The 19,184-nt window shown below is 37.2% G+C and overlaps 2 protein-coding genes across 4 annotated transcripts; both read right to left on the bottom strand.

Moving 5' to 3' along the window:
- Positions 1 to 342: 342 nt before the first annotated feature.
- Positions 343 to 9,555, bottom strand: LOC103480838 (protein NLRC3-like). Of its 3 annotated transcripts, XM_008436029.3 has the most exons (10): positions 9,409 to 9,555; positions 8,087 to 8,165; positions 7,494 to 7,598; positions 7,049 to 7,153; positions 6,022 to 6,188; positions 4,087 to 5,875; positions 3,399 to 3,572; positions 3,069 to 3,227; positions 2,940 to 2,986; positions 343 to 2,632 (listed from the first exon to the last, which is right to left on the bottom strand). In XM_008436029.3, exons 2-10 carry the CDS (start codon positions 8,149 to 8,151, stop codon positions 2,106 to 2,108), a joined length of 3,138 nt encoding a protein of 1,045 aa, XP_008434251.3. In that variant the 5' UTR covers positions 8,152 to 8,165; positions 9,409 to 9,555; the 3' UTR covers positions 343 to 2,105. The 3 variants fall into 3 exon arrangements, with proteins under 3 accessions (XP_008434251.3, XP_081455317.1, XP_081455318.1); XM_081599191.1 differs by lacking the exons at positions 7,494 to 7,598; positions 8,087 to 8,165; positions 9,409 to 9,555 and adding an exon at positions 7,281 to 7,359; XM_081599192.1 differs by lacking the exons at positions 7,049 to 7,153; positions 7,494 to 7,598; positions 8,087 to 8,165; positions 9,409 to 9,555 and adding an exon at positions 6,384 to 6,482.
- Positions 9,556 to 10,842: 1,287 nt separating this feature from the next.
- On the bottom strand, positions 10,843 to 18,698 carry LOC103480877 (transmembrane protein 184C-like). The gene is made up of 12 exons (XM_081599199.1): positions 18,319 to 18,698; positions 17,133 to 17,295; positions 16,904 to 17,034; positions 15,753 to 15,789; positions 14,127 to 14,332; positions 13,980 to 14,054; positions 13,043 to 13,136; positions 12,828 to 12,940; positions 12,650 to 12,749; positions 12,124 to 12,201; positions 11,802 to 11,895; positions 10,843 to 11,372 (listed from the first exon to the last, which is right to left on the bottom strand). The coding sequence occupies exons 2-12, from the start codon at positions 17,247 to 17,249 to the stop codon at positions 11,098 to 11,100; spliced, it is 1,320 nt and encodes a 439-aa protein (XP_081455325.1). The 5' UTR covers positions 17,250 to 17,295; positions 18,319 to 18,698; the 3' UTR covers positions 10,843 to 11,097.
- Between the last annotated feature and the right edge of the window lie 486 nt (positions 18,699 to 19,184).

Below are 19,184 nucleotides of genomic sequence, written 5' to 3'. Positions count from 1 at the left end.
TTCAAAAAATTTGAAGGTACGGTTTATAGTATGGTGCGCTCTTAGTCCGGAAAATACGGTAATTGGTTATAAAAGATTTTTTGAAAACGAATTAATTATCTGCCAATAATGCCATTTTGAGTCTTTGCTGTAGTAGTGACTAGCGGCATAATCATGTAATTTTCTTACCACTACATGGCAGTAGGTACAGAGCATTTTACATTAAAACAAGAGAATTAGTGATGTATGAATGTTACTACATTCATTCATCACACACGACAGTGTTGTGGTACTGTTCATGTGTATTTCTGAAGTGGACATGTTAAGTGCAATTTGAAATAAGAAATGCAAAATATGAAAAAATATTTTTTTGTGTTTATTTTATTCTTATTCAAGACACTTTGACAAAAATGACTATATAAGTAATATAGGCAGCTACAGAGTATCTTTGTTTACATTTTTGGTTGGTGGTGTGCCTCATGATTTTTTCAATTAAAACAACGTACCTTGGCTCAAAAACAGTTGAAAAACACTGTTTTAGAGCATTTATGGAAAACCAGGTTTATTCTGTTTTGTTTCTGGCATTTAGCACATCAGTTTGTGGTTCTTTTGTATCCTAAAGGAAAATATGCAAAACTTCATATATCATAAATAAGACAATAATACACATTTCAAATTCTTATAACAACCATAAATTTCAACAGAAAAGCCTTCAGTGTGCAAGGTGATCATTAAATACATTATTACTGCAAGGTAAAGCAATAGAAAAATAAAAGATCCTTTATGTCCCTTAGGGGGTGCCGTACTTACACATAACCAGTTCATTCAAAATCATTTACAGAGATTTCAAAACACGTAGCTCGCAGAAAACATTCTTCAACTGTAGCAAGATTTTTAACATACAGAAAACATATTTTTAAGCCAATATCTAACAAACAGTAGTTAGATAACATTTTATTGAACCAGAGAAGGAAGGAGTATTATTTTCATATTTTTATTGCTTTTATTTGCTTATTTACTTTTTGTTTTGTTTTTTGCTATAAGGTCTAGGGGAGGTCAATTATGTCAGAAGCAGCAGATAATAGGACATTTAGTGACTGTACATTTATGAAGTATAAAGAAAAGCATAAAGACAAATTAATACAAGTTAACATTTTGTTTAAAATTGCAAGTATATACACTGCAGTTCTATTTTACTGATCTTTACCTGAATACTGTTCTAAAAACCAATCATAATACTATTTTACATTTAATCAAAGAGCACAAATAAAACCTCAGACTGGATGAGAGTCAGAAAAAATGTTTTACTGTTAAATGTCCAATTTAGTCATTTTAATCGATGAAAGAACCGTCCTGTAAGCATCTGCTTCAAACACCTGATAACTAATTTTAATTATAAACTATGTACTGCATTACATAGGCCTATAATAAGCAATAAATTTATTAATCGCACGATAAATTTAAATTAGCTCAGTAATTTCTGTTTGCATGATTTACCATTTGTCTCTTTTCTGTTTCTACCAAAATCTGGATGACAAACGTCTTTGGTCTCAACTAATCCTTTTTATGAAGGACAATTTTGTTTACACAGACTTCATAATTAATTTTCTTAGTTGTTTTTTTGTTTATTTTGGATATTTAAAATGTCTCCCAGTTCCAGTGTTAATTATTAATTTGAATTTAAAGTTTCTTAATATTTAAGAATGTGTAATTCCATTATTATGTCATTTCCTTTACGTAAGGAACATAATGTTGTAAGTACACGTCTATCTTTACCTCAGTGTTTTGAGTTTGCAGTTTGGACTAAAAAGGCCACCATAGTCTTTTTACACCTGAATCCATCAGATAATTTGTGTTCAGGTCCAGATCTTGTGGTGGGAAAAATAGAAACTTTCGGCCAAAGACCAGAAGTTCAAACTGCTCTGCAGTCAGTTTATAGTGTTTTAACATACCAGGCATGTTAAAATGTAATTTACTTTGCATGAGCTTTAGCAGGAATAAAACATCTATTTTTTTATTTTAAAAAAAACCTTTCAGTTGTACTACTACATGAAACAGTGTAAGAACCATATTTTAATGTTTATTTTAACACTGCATATGTCTCCCCGCTCCCTTTTCTCAGCTTATTATATCTGACAAAACAAAGCAGAAGAGTGAGGAAAAAGTTCAACAGCAGGATAGAGAGGGTCTCTGAATGTTATATCTTTGTAGGTGTGGAGGTGGGTGAGGTTGTCATGAGAAACTTTGTAGAAAGAGATGCTGCTGGCTTCCCAGTCCAGATACACTCCAACCCGAGAGCAGCGCAAAGAGGAAACAAAAACATTGTTACTGTTGTGTCTCATGTAGCAACCTTCCACTGAGCAGATCTTACACCAAGATTTATCGTTCATTCCCAGCTTGCAGTCGTCTCCGTCTCCTTTCCTGCCGATGCTCCTGTATGTTAAGCCGATGGTGCAGGGCTCCACCAGCTCCACCTCAAAGTAGCAGCGCTCCTGCAGGCCCTGTTTACACAGAACCTGCAGACACTGATCAAACCTCTCTTTGTGGTCAGGATAAGGCTGCTCGTTCTCCACCCAGGTCACCTTTCTGCTCCCTTCAGAGAGAAACAGCTTCTTGTGTGCAGAGTTGGAGTCCAGGGTGAGGGAGCAGGCATCTGGAAAAACAAAAACAAGGAGCTCAAATGTACAGCGTCTCATAAAAGCTCATACCACTGGCATGGAGGAGAGTAAGGTACCTTCCTAAGAAAAATGTAGCAATTATTGTTCTAATTCCTGAATATCTAAATTGAGACGTATTTCTAGATTAATGTGCAGTGTCCCAATTTACAGAAATGTAAGTGTGCAAGTCTGTTTTTCTATTTTAGAACTGGTTTTCTTTATGTTCCTTAGTCCAGGTGGGAATAATGTTATCTTTGTTTGATTACCAGAAATAAAATAACCACCAAAGAGTAAAATACTTACACTTCTTAAAGCCTGGTTTCATCCGATTGGGTCCATCATGATCAAAACTTTAAAAAGAGAACAGAGTTAGAAACTATAAAATCCTTTCATCTTAGTGCCATACATTACAATCCAAAGTTTTGTAATTACTGTAGTTTCTTGAGCTGCAGTTGCTCAGTAATCAGCTTAATTCCTGTTTCTCCTGGATTGTTGTAGCTCAGGTCCAGTTCCACCAGGTGGGACGGGTTGGACTTCAGCGCCGAGACCAGATGTTCACATCCTGTCTGTGTGACGAGGCAACCAGACAACCTGAGAAAACACAGAGGTTGATGATTAATCTGCACAAAACCTTAACACAGATATTGTGTCAATAAATTACATCTTATATTTGTTTCAGAGTCAAGTTTTGACAACGAAGAATAAATACCATTATATTCCATTACTGCAGCATAGGGAACATGTGCTTTACATCCATCTTACCTCAATATTTTGAGTTTGCAGCCAGGACTGGACAGTCCATCACAGAGCATCTTCACCCCTGAATCCTTCAGATCGTTGTTGCTCAGGTCCAGATCTTCCAGTGGTGAAAACGGGAACTTTAGGCCAAAGACCAGATGTTCAATCCACTCCTCAGTCACTTTACAGTCTTTTAACCTACAGGGCGTATAGAGAAGTAAGACTTAATGTTGCTTAAACACATTATATTTGGTCATAATCTAAAGCAGGAACAGTGCAACGCATGGATTCATTTCTTCTTATACAGCAGAACACCGTCTCATGTCATTCCTGTCAGTAAACAGCCGACAGTTCAGACAAACTCACCAAAATTAGACAGGAACTAAGTAAAAGTTGTGCCTGATGGAGGATCTCTGTTCTCCACAGAGACCAGACCTTTGTGACCCAACATATCAGGGCAGCAGTTCCTCATCATGGACTTCTGTCCTGCATGTTTTAGATGTGTCTCTATTCCAGACACATCTAACACAAATAATAATTCAAATGATTGCTTAATCTCTACATACCATGAAGTGCTTGAAGCAGCACTCTCGTATGGCAAGATCTTATTAGATCCCTACAATCTATGTAAGAAAACCTTTAATCTTTGATCTAAACTCATTTATATTCAAAACATCTTAACATCTATTGTAAATAGAAAGATGAGACTCACACAGCCTTTTTACTGCTTCTCACTGCTGGGATGAGCCTCCTCCTGCCTTCATCTGTTGTGTTGTAACTCTTTAAGTCCAACTCCTCCAGTTCATTCTTGGACACCTGCAGCATGTAGGCCAGGGCTGAGCAGTGCAGGGGAGTCAACTCTTTTTTTGGACGGTCGTCCATTTTCAGATATTCCTGAATCTCATCTTTGAGTTTGTGGTGTCTCATCTCTACCATAGTCTGGAAAATGTTGATGCAGTTGTCTGGAGATAAGTTCTTTCTTCGGATTGATCTCAGGTAAGTCAAGACTTTTCTGTCAGTGTCGTCGTTTGGGTCCACAGACGTCAACATGCCCTGAACGGCTCTTCGGTTGGGTTCAACCATGAGACCAAGGAAGAATCGCAAGAAAAAATCTAAATGCCCATTCTTCTTCTGCAGAACTTTTTCAACCGTCTTCTTTGCCAGATCAACTAAAGCATGGTCTCGGTCCTCCAAATCAAGGAAGTTCCCAAGCTGCTTGGTTTGCTTGGTTACAAAACATTCATAGACAAAGAGAGCTGCAAAGAACTCTTGGAGGGTCAGATGCACAAAGAAGTGGATTTTTCTCTGGTGGAAGATTTCTTCTTCTCTAAGAACTGTGTTGCAAAACTCAGTGTAGATAGAAGCTTCTTGAGTGTCGATATTGCTATCTCTCAGGTCGTCCTCATAAAAGATTACATTATTTTCTAGAAGCTGATTAAATGCCAGCTTCCCAAGTTTCAGAAGAAACTCTTTGTGTGTCTGTAAAAGTTTCCCTTTGTGTGTCTCACTCTTTGTTTCATATTTTCTGCTTCTGCGTTTTGTTTGGACAAAAACAAACTGTGCCATCATCTCTGTCAGAGTCTGAGGGATTTCAGTGTCTGCCTCTCCACCAAAGACATCCTGGAATAAAACAGCAGAAATCCAACAAAAGATTGGAATCTGGCACATGATGTCAAGACTTTGTGAGGACTGGATATGTTTAGTTATTCTCTCAGCAAGACGTGGGTCATCGCTGAATCTCCTTTTGAAATATTTGTCTTTCTGAGGATCTGTGAATCCTCTGATCTCTGTCACCATGTCGATGTGCTCTGCAGGGATCTGATTGGCTGCTGCTGGACGGGACGTTATCCAGATGTTTGCATCAGGAAGAAGGTTACCTTTGATGAGGTTTACCAGTAGGTTACCTACAGATGTTTCATCCCTCAGAGATGACACTGTCTTCATGTCCTCAAAGTCCAGTGGATGTCTGCTTTCATCCAGGCCATCAAGGATCACAATTATCTTTGTTTTGGCATAAGCCAAGGAATTTTTCAGAGGTTTCAGCGCCGGATGAAACTCTACCAGCAGATCATTGAGGCTTTTCTGTCTTGTAACCAGATTCAACTCTCGGAAAGTAAGACAGAAAACAAAATCAACATCTTGGTTTGCTTCCTCCTCAGCCCAGTCAAGGATGAACTTCTGAACAGAAAATGATTTTCCAATCCCTGCAACTCCCTTAGTTACGACTGTTCTGTTGGGTTTCTTCTGGTTCATCAAAGGTTTAAAGATATCAGTGAGTTTCACTGAGGAATCCAATGATGGCTGCGTTTGACGACTGCCTTTTAGGTGTCTAAACTCATGTTCTTCAGAAAGTTCTTTATTCTCACCAATGGTGATGTAGAGATTTGTGTAAATACTTTTCAGTGAAATTTGTTGGTCACCATTACCTTCACCTGTGACTGAAAATTTATTTTGCATTGCTTTTTGAAGGTTCTTCTTTGGTTTTAAAATGTCTTCCTCTCCTGTGAAAATCAAACACATAGTAGTGAAGTCAAATATAATGTTATTAAATTAAGCTTTAACTCTCCCTATGCTTGAAAAATGTCCTAAGAACAACACATTTAAGTTGTGATGAACTATAAGAAGTGAAGTAATTAAAAAAAATTACCATCTGTTCTTTTGGGTTTCTTTCCACATTTTGGACAACATGTGTCCACTGTTGAAGGAGACCGGTGTGATTCTGAGACGGCACAATCTCTACATAACCGGCATCCACAATACATTTGGAGTTGGTCTGCTGAAACCTTGTCGCACATTGAACAGTGCAGTGGTTGGCTAAAACAGGACAAAAAAACCCATCAAATTACTAATGTCAGTCACAATAAGGACTAAAAAATCAATAGATATAGTTCAGGAGACAAGACAATATGATCATGCTTGTGTTGTTTGAGGACAAATGTTTAAAAAAAGGCAGGGAAAGTTTTGCAAAAATTATTTTTTAATTTAAAAAAGGGAATGAAGAAAACTTACAGGTGTAGAAGGAATGAACATAAAGGAAGGAAAACTAAAGGTGAAAGGGAAACTTGATTGAAGGTCCAACAAGCAGTGAGGGAAACTGACTAGCTTAAAAGCTAAAGGGAAGAAAGATGAGTGTCATGAGAAGAACAATCAAGCGGATGAGGAGCAACTGAGTATGAACCTGAGAAGGGAAATGAGTTTACAAGAATGAGACAAACGGTGAAATGTTTTCCCCTTCACTGTCCACTTTTAAAGTTCGTCTTAAAACCCATTTATTTTACTTGGCTTTCAACACCAGCGGGATCTAGTTTTAAATTGTATGTTTTTGTTTTTAAACTGTAAGAGTTTTTTTTAGTTCTTTTTTTATTTATTTTTTTATTGTTATGTTGTGTTTTACTGTAAATAAAGTTGGATTGGATTGGAAATCAAAGGTTCTGTAAGGAAGGTCAGGTAGTTTACTCAATGTTTGACTAGCAGTAGGGTGGTGCTTGTGCCAAAATAGTGAAGTTTCTGTGTAACCAATATATGTGTTTTGACAAATAGCGTAAAGGTTTAGGAGATCACGTATAAATCACATGTCATTGCACAGATTTCCAGCAGAGGTTTGCCAGTTTACATACTTTGTTTAGAAATCTTGTGTAAACCTTTTCAGACCAATAATAAATTGTATAATTTACCTTGGAGACGTTTCAAGAGCAAAAAAAGGCATTTCAGCCCTGGACCTATCGCTCTTCATGGACACAATGCTTGGAGTTGAAGGCATGGTTCTTTTCAACTGTGAACTACAAAGAGAAGTCTTTTCACTAAAACTAATATGTTAATTATGTTCTATGTTCATCAACCCAACAAAGAAATGTAAATAAAGTTACAAATGAACAAACTGCTGCTGTTTTGCATAAATCTACTTACCTCTGACGATTTACAAAAATACTGAAGCATTGTTTACATTTTTTCATACATTTTCAGGTTTCAGGTTTCAAGTCAGCAAATAGTTTTAACTGTAAGAAAAAAATATTTTACAGTGTGCTGTAGGAGCAAATCCCTCTAATAGGAAAAACAACATGTTTCTAAAGTTCATTCAGGTATTTATTTTTTAAGCATGATAAAAAGAAGCAGATTTACCTGGAAGCTGGTTCATCACTAAAAAACGGTGGATCAATCTTGGATGAATCGCTCTTCATCGACACAGCGCTGGGAGCTGGAGATTCAGTTCTTCTCATCTGTGAACTACAAACAGATCATTTTTATTTTTGAGTCAAACATAACCTTCCTTACTGATTTACTGTGTCTGGTAAATATTACCACATTTCAATAGGAAAGACAAATGCAGGGACTATTATATCTGCAGTTATATACAGATTTAATTCAACTTTTCCAAGATAACAGGCAAAGAAAAAAGGGAAATAAAACTCCAACATTTTAAAGAGAATTAATTATGACAAACCTCATAACCCAACAATCCTAATTAAGAGAAATTATAAAGTAGAGCAGTGCAAAAAGTCCTTGTTCTAACGATTCTACAGTTTTGTAATGGTTGTACAGATTTTAAGAAGATCTTTAACTTTTTATAATTCAAGCTTTTGTTTCTGACTCAACAGATTTTGTGTTATTTTTATTGATCTTCTGATCTTGATACTTCCCAGATAAACAATGCAAAATGAGGCAAAAAGAAACAAACTAAAAGGTTAATAATAAATGTTTTGGTTCAGCTTTACCTGTGTGACGACTCACTGGGGGAGTCAGTCGACTCTGACCGCTGCCTTTTTCTCCTTTCAGCCATTTCTGCTGCAGCAGCTAAAATAAAGAAAAATAAAACATCCAAGCAAAATAAATCAGTTACAGTTTTTATTTAGGTTCAGTGATTTCATTTGTATTCAGAAGTCAAATTTACGAGATTAAGTTACAGACATTGATCCTCAAACATGTACGACATATAAAAACGTAAGATTAGTGTCAGTTGGTGTCTAAACATTTAACATTAAACATTTATTTTAGGTTTAATCCTGGGTTTCTTTAAATGGATGTTCTTTGCATTTTCACTGTTCACTGATGATACTAAGAAAAAGGAAGGATGCGCACGTTTAAAAATTATCATATAACATGCAATGTGATTTTTTTTATTCACGTTAAAAGCTTTTGCTGACATCTGCTGTTATTTAAGAGGAACTACAAGCTGCTAGCTACCATATATATTATATATATATATATATATATATATATATATATATATATATATATATATATATATAATTATTTTTTTTTTTTTTTTACTAAAACTATCAAAGCATCAGCTAAGGCAAAGTAAAAGTAAAAAAAAATTCTGCCTGTGGTGTATGTGTAATAAAATGCCATTACCTATTTAAACAGATAATTGTTTTGGTGTTAAAAATGACTGTATTCTGAAAATAACAGAGAGAGTGAGTTTAATGTCATAGCAATTTAATGTCATAGCAAACTTTAGTGTTAAACTTCAGCTTCCGACGGAAATTACGTTGCGGAGCTTTGATAATCACATCGCAGCATCGCGAAAGAAACAACGCATCTTGTTATTTATGGATAAATGCAACGTGTTATTATACTATTTTTTATATTAACGGCTTGCCATAGATCTTACGTAAGCACCTGCTCAGACCATTAAACAAAAAAGGCTTAATAGAGATACACGGAAAATGCTTTTAAAATACATCATTAAAACCTAAACATTTCAAAATACAGTAATGTTGCTCCAGTTTCCGCTCATCTTTCACCACGTTTTGATTATATATAGGCTAAGTAAAACACAAAACAAAAAGAAAAAAAATTCATATTTAGACGCGCGTTTGAAAATCAATATGGCTGCTAAACTAAAACGCAACTTCAAAACATAGTTTCGGGTTTGTTTGTGTTCAGTACGAAGCAGAAGTTGTTGTGTAAACTCCAGTTTTAGTATCTGCGCAGCAGAAACAAAATGTCTGCTGCAGAGCAGACAACAACAGATAACATGACTGAAAATACGAGTCCGACAAGAGCAATAGGAACAAAACATGCAGAAACTCACATCTCGCTGCTCAGGTTACTTCGCTTTCTTCCACCTTTGGACTGTGACGGTCCTCGGAACCAGTTCGGACCAGCACGGCTTTATTGCGACGTTTTGGAAAGTACCTGCAACATTAGACCCAGCGGCTGCTCAGTCTCATACTTTCGGTTTCGTTGGATCAGAACTGAACCCCATTAAAGGGATAAGAACATAATTACTAATAAAGGCAATGTGAATTTGTTTTTTGTTCCCTGATGTAAATATACTGAAAGTGATTCATGGCTCGTCCAAAATGACAATTTATAGACATGGAGACAAAAGTTATTAACAAATCTGAACCTAATAATGAAATGATTATTAGTGTGTGTTTGCAGATTTTCTGCTAAGCTTTTGTAATAAAAGCTGTGCATTGCAAACAGATATTGTGCTGCAGGGCTTATTCTGCGCTAAACAGGGGATTTTCTGTCTACTATTACTTTCTATTTAATAATAGAGAAAGTTCCTCTTCACAGAGCAGGAAGGTTAAAATTGAGTTAAAACTGCAAGATAAAAACTACAGGAAATTTTTTTTTTGATTTTTAAATAAGGGCTTTGTTCATAAAAGAATAATCACGAATAAGTAAATATTTGTAAGATAATAACATGACTTTTCATGAAAACAACTTGTTTTTCTTTCATAATATAATAATCTGCAGGCAGATTAAAGTATTGCTAGTTTTTTTCAATAGGAAGATTTTTTTATTCCATCTCTGACATTGGCAATTTAATTATATACTTGTCTTTTGTGTTGTTTTACATAATTTTACATGATGTGGACTGTTATCTAGTGGACAAAAAGTATAACTCTAAATTCGAATAAAATTATTAAATCTGCAGGAGTTTATATAACATCTTGGATCCAAACCCAAAGTAACAAACAGTCAGAGGTGTAAAAATACTTCAACATATTTTCACTCAGTTAAGAGTAAAACGTATTTGGTAAAATTCGACTCAAGTACTGAGTAACTTGATCAAATTATCAATCATTTAATATTTAAAAATTGCATAATCCAGACAACCTAATATATAAAGTTATGTGGAAATTTTGGTATTTTAAGGACAAAAATTACAATAATTTAAATAAGTAACAAAAGAAATAAAATCAAGCAAAATAAAATTTTTCCAAATCAGTTTCATCCAATAAAAACCTTATGAAACTTTAATAAAAACTGCAGAAGTGTGTCTGGTGACTTTTTGATTAAAACATGTTTTTCATTCAGTGGGTAAAAAATCATACCCACTGAACTCATAATAAAGTTACTAAAGTAAGAAGCACAGTGTCGTAAAAATCCTTTTTTTTTTCTTTTTTTTCAAAAGGTTACTCAAGTAAATGTAACTAGTTCCTACCCAGCTGGTTACTGTGTTTAAAAATATTACGGCATACTAGACAGTAGAGCCTTTTAATGATAGAATCAGTTTGTGATAATCCAGGTGTTTTTATTGAGTCGGGACAAACAGTTAAAGCTTTCTGAAGAACTTCACAAAACTGAAACAACAAGCTGCTTCCCTCCTCCAACCCATCAGACACATTTATCAAAACTACAGCAAAACACAGATTTTAAACATTTACATCTGAGATTCACTTTAAAGTTATACCAGCTTCTGAGCAGACATGGCTTTGACCTCAGAGTGCATTCGCTCTGTTTCAGTTTTCTATCATAGATCTAGAGTTTACTGTCCGAGTCCCGGCTGCGGCGGCGTGCCGTCGCTGTCGTCCTCCCAGGAGGAAGACGTGAAACCTGCGGGGGCGGAGATGGAGTGAGGGGCGGTCGTGTGGCCCAGGCCCTGGTACCGCCCCACCGAAGACGGGGAGGAGGGCATGGAGGTCGCCGCGGCAACGACGGGATCCTGGGAGGTGGAGTTCAGCAGGCCGGTGTGCTCGGTGTGTTCGGGTCGAGCCGCCGCGCCGAAGTACATCTTATTGGGACGTCCCAGGAAAGTACGACCTGAAGGGAGAGAAACATCATCAGTCTGTGGAAGAGGAAACCATGGAGGTCTGAAAAAAACGGTTTGATGACAGTAATGTTACACTGCAAAAACACAAAATATTACCAAGCATTTTTGGTTCTAGTGTAAATATCTCAGTACGCTGAAAATAAAACAAAACTAACTCACAAGCAAAATTTAAGAGCTGGATTTAAGTGAAAAAGTCCTAAATATTGATGAAAAGGTTCTAGTTTCATTGGCAGATAATTTAACTCATAACAAGGTTTGTTTCTCTGTTTCTGAAATGAAGAAACAACAACAACATGAAGAGTATCAAAAGAGACTTTTAAGTTTTGGAAAAGAGGAAAAAGCTGTGCTGTAGTTATTCTACAATATATTACATATGTAAAAATAAATGGAGACCAATGAAATCTGCTCATGATGCTCACCAACATGGCGGGCCTGTTCGGTTACATCAGCTCTGATGTCTGAGAAATCCCACATGGCCAAAAAGCTGTCGAAGCACGAACCCTCCTCTGCTTCCTGCAGGAAAACAGGAAGAAACACATGGATGGATGGATGGATGGATGGATGGATGGATGGATGGATGGATGGATGGATGGATGGATGGATGGATGGATGGATGGATAGATGGATGGATGGATGGATGGATGGATGGATGGATGGATGGATGGATGGATGGATGGATGGATGGATGGATGGATGGATGGATGGATGGATGGATGGATGGATGGATGGATGGATGGATACCTGGACGTAGGGTTTGTAGGTAAAGGTGTAGTGGTGAGCGATAGCAGCCAGGAACATTTCTATGCAGATGATAAAGTCCTGTGAATCAATCAGACAAGAAATCAATAAATCAGTTTTAGAGACAAAAATCTGTAGCATTTTGAAAAAACTCAAATTTTTTGACAAAAAGTTTTTGTGATAGGATGCAGTGATTTTTTTTGTTTCAAATTAAATTGGTTTATTTCACAAAACTGCAACGGAAAAACACCACAGCAGTCATGTGATCAACAACCGGATTTTACTACTGGCAGAAACAACAAAGAAGACGACAGGAAGTGGTGGGAGAATGATGGCGCTTAATATTTTTAATGACTTACAGCGTGAACAAACGTCATCATGCGTGATTTTAATAGCATTTCTTATTTAATGGAAACATCACAGTTGTGAAATTGTTGGGTTTTTTCAACATTAGCCAAATATCAACAACATTTTGTGCACATTTGTAATGGAAACATATTTTTAAAAGTCTTTAAATATTTATCCTGACCTGCAGTCCGGTGGCTACGGCCTCCACGCTGTCCCAGTCCCAGGTGTGTTTGTCAGAAATCACTCCCACTTTCACCAGGAAGGCTATAAAAACCGCCTGCCTGCAGGGAAACCAGCAGCTCTGACTGATTTATCCAAAACATAACGAGACACAAACGGAGTCCGGCCTCCAGTCTCACCAGAACGAGACAAACACCACCAGTTTGACGCAGAGGAACTTCCCCACGGGCCTGATGGGAGTCAGCTCGTCTCTGAGGGCTTTGTACAGCAGAACCAGGCAGTACATGGCGAACTGGACCCACAGAAAGAACCAGAGAGGAGAGCAGCTGGACCGACGTCTACGGATCAGTTTTTCATTTTTATTTGGATGTGTTGTGTTGATGTTTGTGTTTACCAGCTGGGAAATGTTATTGACTATAACCAGGTAGGACCAGGCGTTTCTGAAGCTGAAGTTGGCTTCATCATAAACGCCACAGAGCTGGCAGATGCTGCAGAAACAAAAAGATCCACTCAGTGTCAGAAATACTCTGACGAGCCGAGAACTGCAGCTAAAAATATCATAACTGGAATGAAAATGAGAATAACTGAAGTTTAAAATATATTTAAATGTGACCTGCTGTGCTCCCTTTAACAGATCAGAACACAGTTATGGCCTATTCAAAACATGTTCATTACATTTTTTCCACAAAATCATTGTTAGATAATGAGGTTTAGTCTAGTCCGTTCTGCCTGTTTTAGGTGTTTTAGGGCCTCTGTCACTTTAAATCCAAATAAGCTCAACTTGTACACTCACATATGAAAATGGCCGCCAGCAAATACACAATTCTACAACCGTACATCTTTGAAAAGCAGAAGTGGAGCCTCTTGCACAACCAACAAGATTGCAGCAAATGGTTTCTGAACAGTAAGTCAATAATAAAACGCTGGTCTTTCCCAGCAGCCATTGTACAGCACATATAAAACCAGCTGATCAAACATGCTGGTTTTGATCAGCATGATCAAACCCCAAACTGGGTTGCTAGGTAACCCAGTTTGGGGTTACCTAGCAACCCAGCTGGCGTTGCTAGGTAACGGGGCAGCATGATTTAACATTCCAGAGATTTTTGAAACGGCTCATTTTCCAGACACTATAAAACATCAACTTGTTGCCAAAAGATGACTGGGTGTTTTTTTAAAGCAGCCGAGACAAAAATGGACATAAAAAATGTTAAAATTTGAATTTTGCGTAGCTGATCTCCTTTAAAGAACCTTTAGAAATACCAGACAACTGAAGACTGAATGATTTATAATGTGCAGGAAGGAAAATATTTTTTAAAAAAACACCGACTTACAGCGCTATCACCGTGGTAACGGGTCGGACCACAGTGTACTGCAGGACTCCCAGCTTGCACCGGAACAGCAGCACCCTGTCAGAGAAACGAATAACACGTAAAACCCTTCACCTCCTGCGGCACGTCGCGCGGCTCGGCTCGTCTTACTCTCCCATGGGCCACGGTGGGCAGCAGCAGAGCGGCGGCAGGTGCGGCTGCTGCTGCTGCACCTCCAGCATCAGCACCAGGCTCGGGTACTGGTTGCTCAGGAAGTTGAGCAGGAACACCAGGAAGTTGTAGATGACGTAGGCCTCGTAGCATTCCCTGCACGTGTCCACGTAGATGGCCAGGCTGGGGTAGCGCAGGGCCAGCCACTAACGCAGCGAGGAAGAGGAGAGAGGAAGGCCTGAATCACGCTGCGAGGAATGGAGCTCGGTTATATCTGATGGCGCACTGTGAAACATTTGAGCCGCATTTAGTTTAGTATTTTCTACTATTTAAGTCAAATAGGTTTTAGATTTTGAACCTAAATGTGACAGCTTGTTAAAGATAAACTGATTTATTAATTTTGTCAAACCAAATGTATACGGCACATTTTTGGTGCAATTTTTAAAAAGCCAGTCTTCATAGACTGAAGGTGACGTATAATGATGCATTAAGACTCTAGTTAAATGAGCCCAGGTGGACCAGAGCCAGTGAACTGCTTGTATCTGCTCATGTCAGCACTTTGATGGCTAATGTATAAATTTATTTGTCGTCTAATAATAGACTCACCCTACTGCTGATTAACATTAAATATAGTGCAGCAAAATACTCATCTGTTCTTTGGAGACATTGGTTTGTCTGCTTCCTGAACGATTAGAAGCCTTTTTTCATTTACTTTTTACTATTTTATTGTGTTTTCTTTTTTAATGTAATTTGGACTTTGAGTCTGTAATAAAATCTATGTCCAACAGTTTAATAAGCTAGAGTTTTTAGGTTAACACTTAAAAAAATCTCAGAGAAGCAAAAGACAGGAGTGGGAACTATTTCCCAGAATGCTTAGCGGCATGTTTTAGTGTCCCCAGATGGAAATGCGTTACGTTGATCTGACTCTGTTTTATTAAGCCAAATGTTTATTTTTATGTCCTGTTCACACTAAATGTTTGTGAGCTGAAGTCATTGTGATGTTTAATAAAATTCATTCTCACATCAGAAATTGTTTGCATTCAATTTGAAACAATAATTTTAATTATTTTAAAGTAAAATAAGTATTTATTTTAACTTGACGTTATGAGTATAATAATGACAAAATGTGTCTCTTTAACCAGGTGAGGACAGTTTTTTCTTGTTGGTTTAAATTGCAGCTTCAACTTAAAACTCACAATTCAACTTTAACAAAGTAAAAAAAAACACAATGTTCAGACCAACTTGTCTCTTGTTGTTAAATCAACTTCATAATTTCTGAGTTTAAACCAAAACTATTTTCTTGTTGACTTCAGTTGTATTTTCTTTTTGATGTTCTGAAAGTTAATTGATTATAAATTGACGAGTAGGAAAGGGGAAGGACATTATAAGATATTATATCTTCTACCTGCTCCTTTTCGAAAAGAAAATACAAAATTGGGCAGATTAATTTGTTTTACATTTTTATTTCTTATGTTTGTTTCATTCTATTTAATTTTTTCTTGATTGTCTTTTCTGTCTGTTCGAAATAAATAAATAAATAAATAAATAAATAAGATCTTTGATTTTCAGGTTAAACCACCTTTAAATGTTTTACAGTGTCTCATTATCGCCTCCTTATTGACTCACGCTGTCCAAACTGTAGATCGGCACCATCCACAGGATCCTGCCAGACAAAAACAAACCAGAGAATCTCAGTTTCTGTCAGGTTTGAATTTTCATGCACTTTATTTTTTCCTTCTGTGGAAAATCTGAAAGTTTCAGAAACTTCCTTCATGTCGTTGTTACCTGTGTTTTCTTCCCTAAAACTATATATTTTTTATTATTCCTGTGTTGTTTTATGAATTCAAAGAATCAAAGTGCATGAAAATAATTTACCAACACAAATTACATGTACTTAAAATTACATATAAATTAGAACATGCGTCCCGATTGGTGTCAGATTAAAAATGTCTCTTGAAAAAATGTACTTTTAAGGACTTAATAAACTTTTTTTATGGGTCTGATATAATATTCCATTTTTAAATGTCATGTTTTCATGAACTGTAAGCAGAAACTCATCCTAACTAAAAGAGACAAAGCTGTTAAAACATCAGTCTTTGTCTAATTCATTTATAATTAATGTGTTTCTCTTGGTGATGAAGTTACTAAAATTAATATTCTTATTTATTGAATGGGTCTGTACAGCTATCCAGTTAAAATAAAAAACGTAAAACATTGTTGTTTTCTTCTGTAAACGTACTCAGATTAAAACTAAAATGTGATATATTCACACTTTTATTCAAACCACAACTAGATAAATATGTCTGCTCCTCTAACATGCAGCCACAACAGAAATTTGAATCATCGCCAAAGTTTTTCTACTTTTATTCAAGTTTAAAAAGTTTAGCTGGTTGTAACTTGATGAACCTAAAGAATAAATCAGATTTCTGAAGGGGTCAGTGGCTCCATGAACCCACCCCTGAATCTGCCCATGCTTTCTGTAGCAGAAAATATGTGTTGTTTTCATGTATCTGTAAACAACTGACTCATCAAACCTTATTTGATATAAAAGTTTAGTTTAATTTTTGTAGGGGTCAGTGCCCCCCATGAACCCACCCCTGACTCCGCCCGTGCTCTCCTCTTATTGCGTTATTTTCCCTCCACTGCAGCGCAAACATCTGAAAATTGTCTGATTTTTTCGGGTTCAGAACGCTTTTCTGGTTCCGCGCAGTTAGCTAAACCCACATTAAGCTCAATCTCGGAGTGAAAACTCGGTGCTGGTTGAGTCGATGCTTCACCTGATGATGGGCTTCTGCAGCTCCGGCTGGGTGTAGTGCACCATGTGCTGCAGGATCCCCCACAGGGAAATGGGGATTGTGAGGAACACGAACACTCCGGCTATGAACCAGGCTTTGCTGTGAGTCCCGACCTGCGCAGACAGAGCAGCAGAACCTCTCTGGGTCAAGACGTTTGGACCGGATCGGATGAGGCTCGTAACGGAGTCCAGGTGAGTCAGGAGGATTTCACCTTGTCCTTCTGGAGCTCCCAGACGCACAGCGGCACCACGGCCACCAGCAGCAGGGCGTACAGAACCAGAACCAGCGGGCGGATCCATCTCCTCCACTCTGCACAGGTACACGGCATGACGGCTGCTTTTCCCTGAGTGGAGACTTACAGGCTCATCCTAAACCTGAAGATAAAGACAGACCTTTAGAGCTGGACTCTGTCCTTTAATTTAATTATTATTATTATTATTATTATTATTATTATTATTATTATTATTATTATTATTATTATTATTATGTACGAGATTATGGTTGTTATTATGTGCATCTAGACTTAGAAAAAATAGATACAACAACAATAACAATGGTAAGATATATTTATTTAAGGTTTTTCTACTATTTATTTTTCCATTTGTTTTGTTTTCTACAATTATAAATGACATAATTCAAATTAAACTGAGTCGAAATAAGATCCAAAGTCAAGAGAAACTATTGTCATAAAGCCTGAATTACAGGCTGGATTAAATAAATAAGGGATGGATTCACATTTCTGTAGAATGAAAGTAAACGAGTCCAGCCGCAGATTTCATCTAGAAACTCAAGTCAAGTTTTTCTTGTTATTAAAATATTCCAGGATGAGGCCAAAACCCCAAGTTTCTGGAATTTACATAAATGATACCATCATCTGCATAAATTAATAAATTACCACTCAAATAAAGTGCAAGTTAAAATCTGTAGCCACTTAACACAAGTCAAGTTTTAAGTGTTATTAAAACATTCCAGTATTAATATAAAACCACAAATTTCTGTGACATACATGTTAACATCATCTGCATGCGGTAGATTAATGACTCAGCACTCAAACTATGTTGAATAAGTTTTTAATATTAAGCTAAATATCCCAGAATGTGTCCAATGTTGACTCTTTCTTAACATTAATAACTCAAACTGCTGGTGAGTTTCGCAGCTTTTTAAATCTCACAAACTTCATTCAGTCGGCGGCGGAAACTGTTTGGAAATATTAGAATAATAAAACTGGACTGAGACTTTTGGGCTGCAGCAGCAGCGGCACTAAAAATGGTTGTTTTTCTCTGGAGCCACATTGGACCTATTGGATCATCAGTCATGCTCTAACATGAACGTCTCTAACGTCACATTTCAGCCATTAAAATCGTGTTTGGTTTTGATTCAAATGAAACATTTATCACCTTAGAGGCTGAAGCAGCTCGTCTTCAAGTGTAAGCAGGTCAAAACATGGAGATGCTGGTGCAGCTGAAGGTGTTTACTTGCAGTGACGCTCGGCCTGTTTCCACCCTCAGTCTGTTTCTAGGCAACGCATCCCTCCTACCATCCGAAACCGCTAAACCGCTAAACCGCCGCTCGGCAGTCCGTCAATCAGCCCCGCTCTGATCAGTGATCGATTAATCCACACAACGGGCCGGTCGGGTCCGCAGCTGTGCCCCGCAGATCCGCTCCTGACTGCCGCCTTTACGGCCCGACGTCACCGGGAGGAAGCGGCGGCAGCTCCGGTTCTCCCTGTCGGTCACATGGTGGGTGGAGGACGGACACAGGCTGGCGGTTAGCAGGCTAAAGGAGCGGAGACCCGTTCAGAGGAGGAAACGTTCAGACGGAAAAACAGGGAAATAGATCAATAAATACGTTCTCCCCCCAAAAATTAGATCAAATATGGAGACAATGTTTGAACCACACACACGAAAAAGTTTAGTTCACATTTATTCGGTGATTAAAAATAATGCTTTGAGCAAGAAATGTATTATTTATTACTCCGCACTAACGGAAAATAAACCGGGAAAATATAAAATATTTTGAAGAGTCTCAACCAAGTAAATGTAAAAGTAACTAAAGAGTCCAGAAAGATGTGAACGTGTTTAAATTATTAAATAGAAAATCTTTTGACTGATAGAGCAGGAAATTAATCAGTCACAAATAAAACAAATATTCATTATGTAGTTTAAGGGTTATATAATTTTATTGATAAACACAACTAATAAAAACAACAACAAACAAACAAAAATAAAACAAACACATTAAATGGCTTCTTAAAGCATCACAA

The sequence above is a fragment of the Poecilia reticulata genome, chromosome 18 (genome assembly GCF_904066995.2).
Source record: "Poecilia reticulata chromosome 18, P_reticulata-male-v2, whole genome shotgun sequence".
Classification (NCBI taxonomy): domain Eukaryota; kingdom Metazoa; phylum Chordata; class Actinopteri; order Cyprinodontiformes; family Poeciliidae; genus Poecilia; species Poecilia reticulata.
The sequence above is the reverse complement of the archived record's forward strand: the minus strand, read 5'-3'. Positions and strand labels throughout refer to the sequence as shown.

Coding starts and splice junctions, on each gene's coding strand:
- LOC103480877 (XM_081599199.1), bottom strand. CDS start 17,249: ATGCCGTGTACCTGTGCAGAGTGGAGGAGATGGATCCGCCCGCTGGTT. Junction 14,333..15,752: donor CGATCTACAGTTTGGACAGC/GTGAGTCAATAA, acceptor TCGCTGCGTTAG/TGGCTGGCCCTGCGCTACCC. Junction 14,055..14,126: donor CCACCGTGGCCCATGGGAGA/GTAAGACGAGCC, acceptor TTTCTCTGACAG/GGTGCTGCTGTTCCGGTGCA.
- LOC103480838 (XM_008436029.3), bottom strand. CDS start 8,151: ATGGCTGAAAGGAGAAAAAGGCAGCGGTCAGAGTCGACTGACTCCCCC. Junction 7,599..8,086: donor CCCAGTGAGTCGTCACACAG/GTAAAGCTGAAC, acceptor ATCTGTTTGTAG/TTCACAGATGAGAAGAACTG. Junction 3,573..4,086: donor AGAAGCAGTAAAAAGGCTGT/GTGAGTCTCATC, acceptor TACGCCCTGTAG/GTTAAAAGACTGTAAAGTGA.